Source organism: Formica exsecta, unplaced genomic scaffold (genome assembly GCF_003651465.1).
Source record: "Formica exsecta isolate Colony F162 unplaced genomic scaffold, ASM365146v1 scaffold388, whole genome shotgun sequence".
Classification (NCBI taxonomy): Eukaryota; Metazoa; Arthropoda; class Insecta; order Hymenoptera; family Formicidae; genus Formica; species Formica exsecta.
This window is the reverse complement of record NW_021851121.1, coordinates 247,804-254,463: the sequence shown is the minus strand read 5'-3', so window position 1 is coordinate 254,463 and position 6,660 is coordinate 247,804. Positions and strand designations below refer to the sequence as shown.

Genomic DNA, 6,660 nt, shown 5'->3' with positions numbered 1-6,660 from the left:
AACAAAAGGGACTAAAATTTCTTTGTCCTGATTGGTCAAATTTCAATCTTGAATCTTGAATCTCAATCTTCAATGCATAGTCTGTAGTTGATACGGTCTTAAGGCCGATATTACATTTGTCGTACAACAAACTTTTTAAGCATATTGATTGGCTGCAAAATAGAAACTTTCTTGAGTCTCTAGAAATTAGCTAATCAATGCGCTTAAAAAGTTTGTCGTATGACAAATGTAATATTAGCCTTAGGCCGGTATTCATAGTCCGTTCTTATATTCAAGATTGTCTTAAGTGTGGTCTTGGATCGTCTTAAGATCCCATTCAACCAATGAAATGGCCGCATAGCATCTTAAGACCGTACTTAAGACGATCTTGAATATAAGAACGGACTATGAATACCGGCCCCATCTCTTCCATCTCTTCTCCATAGACATATAGAATGGACTGAGCGTTGCGATAGACAAACGCGCGCTCGCTGTAAAAAGAGAGATACTATATGGAAGGCCTATTTTGTCTCTTTTCCTAGCATCTCATTGGTGATTTCATCCCCCTCCATATAGAAAATTACCAATGAGATGCTAGGAAAAGAGACAAACACAGGCCTCCCATATAGTACCTCTCTTTCTACAGCGGGCGCGCGTTTTATCTATTTCACAATGCTCAATCCAGTCTATATATCTATGGTTGGGGTTAATATACCCTGTATCATACTTCAATTTGCCGCATGATCGCCATGTTGGTCCCGCAGCTGCCCATTTGTAATCTAAAATGTCTTAAAAATGTCTCAGAGATATTTAAAATTTTTTTTTTTTAGAAAATAACATTACTTGGCGTCGGGACGCTACCGCGTCGCTTGACAAATATACTTTTTTCTCACTTACGGTACGCCGATTGCGGTTAGTTTGCACGTAGGATTCACTACGGGACCAACATAGGGCGCGTTCCATTTAACGACCGCAACGCTCGCGAGCATCATCTGTCTTTGTTTAACTTTCGGTGAACAACAAAGTTGAAATGATACCGTGAGCCTTGCGGTCATTAAGTGGAACTGGCCTATGGCGGTCAGCCAATCAGCAAGCAGAACGCCATTGTCGCTTCTCTGATTATATACGACTCTAGTCTGCTCTGCTGAGCATTGACGGCCGTAGGCTTAGAACATATATAAATGGAAAGGGAATGCCTTTGTTTCCCGATAGAAAAACATGTCGGAAGGAAGTAAGGAAGAAAATCATAGTTGCCTCTCTCTTGTGAGTAACTACACATACAAGCATCGTGTCTGTAATATACATACTTTTGTGTACACACACATAGCCGCGCATGCGCACTTTTGAGCAAAGTAACTCACAAGAGAGAGGCAACTACGATTTCTTTCTCACTTCCTTCGTGAAACGGAACGCACCCATAGAATGGACTGAGCGTTGCGATAGACAAACGCGTGCTTGCTGTAGGGAGAGAGGTACTATATGGGAGGCCTATTTTGTCTCTTTTCCTAGCATCTCATTAGTGATTTTATCCCCCTCCATATAGAAAATCACCAATGAGATGCTAGGAAAAGAGACAAACATAGGCCTCCCATATAGTACCTCTTCTTCTACAGCAAGCGCACGTTTGTCTATTTCACAGTGCTCAATCCAGTCTATATATCTATGGTCCGGTTAGATGAACCGACGGTTAAAATTAGCAGGGTGGCCAACAGAAAATAGAGGTGAAGGGCTAATTTTAACCGTCGGTTTATCTAACCGGACTTGGTGAAATTGGCCCTTAGGCCGTAGGTTATGAATGGGTGCGTTCAGGAGACACAACTGTTGAGTAGCAATCGAACGTGATTGGTTCTTACTTCTAGAATTAACAAATTAACGTCGAGTGTTGACAAGACGATGCTCAACAGTTGTTTCGCCTGAACGCGCCCAATGCGATTCACGAGAGAAAACTGCGTGAACAAATTTGCCACATGGCGATAGTGACGCCCTCTAACGACACAATGAGAGAAATTAGAGGATTTAAATTCTCTGCGCAAACCAAGATATACTATAGCCATGTTCCAAAATTCACTGCCAGTATTGGAAATCTATAAAAAGTCCGTATAGCCCGTATCAGACTACGCATTGAAAATTGAAGATTAAAGATTGGAATTTGACTAATCAGAACAAAAGGGACTAAAACTTCTTTGTCCTGATTGGTTAAATTTTAATCTTCAATCTTCAATCTCAATCTTCAATGCGTAGTCTGATACGGGCATATCAGACAACGCATTGAAGATTGAGATTCAAGATTCAAGATTGAAATTTGACCAATCAGAATAAAGAAAATTTTAGTCTCTTTTGTTCTGATTAGTCAAATTTCAATCTTTAATTTTCGATCTTCAATGCGTAGTCTGATATGGGCTTAATATACGTTACGTGAACTATAGATTTACAGTACTGGCTATAGACATAGTATATGTAGACCGAGTATTGAGGAGTAGGATCCAAGCATCAACATATAGGATAGACTGCTGATTGCAGTGGAAGGAGTAACTGCACGAGTAGAATAAGAGGCAGATAACGTAGAGTCCTAAGTAGAGTCCTAAATAATCAGAGGCGACAATAGCGTCTCGCTTGCGCTGACCGCCATGTTGGTCCCGTAGTGAATAGTGAATCCTATGTGCAAACTAACCGCAACCGGCGTACCGTAAATGAGAAAAAAGTATATTTGTAATGTTATTTTCTAAAAAAAAAACATTTTAAATATCTCTGACAATGAGACATTTTTAAGACATTTTAGATTTACAAATGTATAGCTGCGGGCTACTGATCTCTATACATAACTGGATAAGGCTATAGGACGAAAAGACTGTGACCAATTGAAGGTTGTGCGCTTTGTCTACAATATGGCGCCTAATGGTTGTACGTAAAAACCATAGATATATAGACTGGATTGAGCATTGTGAGATAGGTCTAGTTTCCACCGAAGTATTAATTCGCATCTAGCGCGGCGTAGGACCGCGGTTTCCACCGAAGTCATCGGTCCAATTCTGTTTCGGTGCGCATCGAATTTAAAGTTTCCATCGACTTAAATTTAGTCCTACGCCGCGCTAGATGCGAATTGATACTTACGGTGGTAACTAGACCATAGACAAACGTGCGCTTGCTGTAGAAAAAGAGGTACTATATGGGAGGCCTATGTTTGTCTCTTTCCTAGCATCTCACTGGTGATTTTCTATATGGAGGGGGAGAAAATCACCAATGAGATGCTAGGAAAAGAGATAAAATAGGCTTCCCATATAGTACCTCTCTCTCTACAGCAAGCACGTGTTTGACTATCGCAACGCTCAGTCCATTCTATATGTCTATGATAAAAACGTAGAAATCAATGAGATCGTATCCGTGTGATCCATTCAAATTTAAAAAAATATTTGATATGGTACAAAAGTGTATTTATTGTGGGAAAAACCAAAAAGAAAATAATATTGAAAAGAAACAAAGTTTTCACAAGTAAGTAAAATAGTAAATTATAAATTTGAATTTCATAGGTTATGCTTAAGATTATTTTGACAGATTATTTTATTTGTAGTAAAAAATCCTTAAATGTTAATAATAGTATAATTATTAAAAGACAAAGGAAAACAAAATTAGATCAAAATAGAATTAGAAAGTAAAATTAAGTATGAATGGTTTAATAAATATTATTCCGTTTATTTTATTTAAATAATAAATTTTGTCTTAAGAAAATCTTTTTTTTTTAAATATATATTATATATATGTAATTGTAATATAATAAAATTTTAATAATAAATTGTGTTTATAGATTCCCAGATGCAGTAGAACACTCAAATATATTTCAAAAATGTGTATCGAATATGAATTTGAAAAGTATCAAAATATCAAAACATTCAAGATTATGTTCTGATCACTTTGAAGAGAAGAATTTTGCTATTAAAGATAAAAACATATATTTAAAACCAGGAAGTGTTCCAACATTATTTTCGAAAACTAAAGTACAATGCATATTTTGTAAAACTGAGAAAGGTACAAATCAGGCTCGATCATTTCACAAGTAAGTAGTATAACTCATTTGTTCTATTCTTAGTTTTAAAAATGCTTATAATATACTGGACACTATTCCATGGATAGATACTACATACATATACGTGCACACATACGTGCACACCTATTAAATAATATACAGATAATTTCTATATTACATTTTTATATTACGTTAACATGATTTTATATTTTAGTGCAATAAATTTTAATAAAAAAAGAGGAATATATAACATTGTAAACATTATTATCTTTATTATATATTTAAAATATTAAAAACATATATACTTAAAATATTAAATTTCCAAAAATTCAACTATATTGATTTAAATCTCTTACTTTTAGGTTTCCTATGAATAATCCAAACATTTTGAATATGTGGATAGCAAATATGCACATGGAAAATTTATATCCCACGTCCGATGATGTATTATGTTCTGATCATTTTAAACAAGATTGCTTCTTACGTCATGGCCAAAGAAAAACTTTACAACCCAAAAGAAATGCAATACCAACCATCTTTATAGGTAAGTGTCCTACAGATATTGGATTACTATATTCTTTAGAAGTACTTTTTTAGACACAGCAATTCTCATGATAATAAAAAAATTAAAAATTTAAACATTTATTTTTTGTTAAAAAATAATTATAAAATTACAATGTTAAGTATGATAAAAATTATTTATGTTAAATATTGTTGCCTTAAATGTTTTCTTTGATTTTATTTTTAAATGTATATAAATTATTTAAATTATGTATTGATATTATCATTTTCAAATTTGTAACAAGAACATATTGTATGTACAGATTCTAAATTAATATTGTTCATATCCATTAATAAATATTTACATTATATAGTTATATATTTTTTCAATTAAATTCTGCTATTTACATATTTCCTGATATTGTTTTTATTTTAAATCCTTTCTCTATGCCTGAAGCTGAAACCTCTACAAGTCAGACAAACAATGAAAATACGCTAATTAATGAAAATAGTCAGTTGTACAATTTAAATGAAAATACCGTCGATTCAAATGAAATGATTGTTGATAATGGTTCCATATGTATTAAATTAGTTTCATGTTTAAAATGTAATATCTTTCCAATATTTTTGCACGCATCATATAGAAAAACAAAGAAAAAGAAACAAAAATTCGATTTCTAAATTGACTTAATTAACTAATATCCTTTTTCCTTAAATACACAATGTTGTAAATAGTCTTTTTTTATACATATTTAAATAATTAAATTATCTTCAAATACACATTCTATATTGTGTGTGTGTGTGTGTGTGTGTGTTTGATAATTTTACGTATTAATTTCTATTTAATTTGCAAAGTATATTTTATTTGGTTAAAATATTTAAGAAGTTTAAATAAATAATATTTAAAAAGTTTTTAGTAATTTAAATTTTCCGCCAAGAATTGTGGACATAGCCCACAACTTTAATGGCTTCCGGTGTTCTATTGGTCACAGTCTCTGAGCTGCGGATCCTAGTGTATGCCTTATCCAGTTATGTATAGAGATCAGTGCTGCGGGCCCAACATGGCGATCATGGGAAGCATGGAGGGGATAACGATGTCGCCTCTCTGACTACGTTTACACGTCACCCCTAATCGGATTTAATAACATCCGTAGTTCGAAGGCTGGCCAATCACAGTCATTCCATCCTTCAGAGGAATAGCTGTGATTGGTCAGTTTCACAACTACGGATGTTATTAAACCCGATTAAGGGTGCCGTGTAACAGAGCTCTCTGATTATTTAGGATTCTAACATGAAGTAACGTTCCGTCTTTTTCTAATGCCTGATTGGATCAGCAGTACTGCTGATTTCTTGCCAACTAATCAGGCTTCATTAGAAAGAGACGGAACGTAACCTCATATTATCTGCCTCTCATTCTACTCGTGCGGCTCCCCTTCCACTGCTATCAGCAATCCATTCTATAGGCCATTGCACGTTCAAAAATTTTAGTCGTAACCGTAAGGCCGTAAGCAAATCAACCAATCACGGTCCAAACATTCTTATTACATTTTAGAATGCTTGATTGTGATTGGTTGATTTGCTTACGGCCTTACGATTACGACTAAAACTTTTGAACGTGCAATGGTCTTAAGGCCCTTCTACATAGGACGCAACACGCTAGACGCAAGCAAATCGACCAATCACAGTCGATTATTCCGAGAATATTCGACTATGATTGGTCGATTTGCTTGCGTCTGGCGCGTTGCGTCCTATGTAGACGGGCCTTTATATCTCGATGGGACCAAGGTACACATAGAAAAGAACATACTCTGTTCTGTGTCCCTTGCGTTCTCTCTCGCTCGCACGTAGCATAGCAAAAGAGAACGCTATGCTACGTGAGAGCGAGAGAGAACGCAAGGGGCACAGAATTAAAGGCCGTATTACACTACGGATTGCGGACTCGATTGCGGTTGGGGTTACGGTTGACGATTACGGATTGACCAATCAGAGAAAAGCAGCTTGCCGGTTGATCGATCAATCCGCAAATGTCAACCGTAACAGAGAGAAGCCTGAGAGAGGCAATGCCGACGATTTTCGTGGGACGCTTTTTCTAGGCCGTAGAGCAGCGCCGTGCATCCACTTTTAGGAATTGGAAACACTTACCCACATCCACTTTTCGG

The 6,660-nt window shown here is 35.6% G+C and overlaps 1 protein-coding gene across 2 annotated transcripts in view; it reads left to right on the top strand.

Annotated features, from left to right (window-relative positions):
• Window positions 1-2,435: 2,435 nt before the first annotated feature.
• LOC115239578 (THAP domain-containing protein 1-like) overlaps window positions 2,436-6,660 on the top strand; it is a 94,107-nt gene continuing 89,882 nt past the window's right edge. Inside the window, exons 1-5 of one of the 2 annotated variants that reach the window (XM_029814175.1) lie at window positions 2,436-2,680; window positions 2,750-2,880; window positions 3,341-3,468; window positions 3,782-4,030; window positions 4,363-4,544. In XM_029814175.1, coding sequence (XP_029670035.1) covers window positions 2,875-2,880; window positions 3,341-3,468; window positions 3,782-4,030; window positions 4,363-4,544 — 565 coding nt within the window. In that variant the 5' untranslated portion in view covers window positions 2,436-2,680; window positions 2,750-2,874. Of the gene's footprint in view, window positions 2,881-3,340; window positions 3,469-3,781; window positions 4,031-4,362; window positions 5,261-6,660 lie in introns of those variants that run through there. The other variant, XM_029814174.1, reaches the window with a different exon arrangement.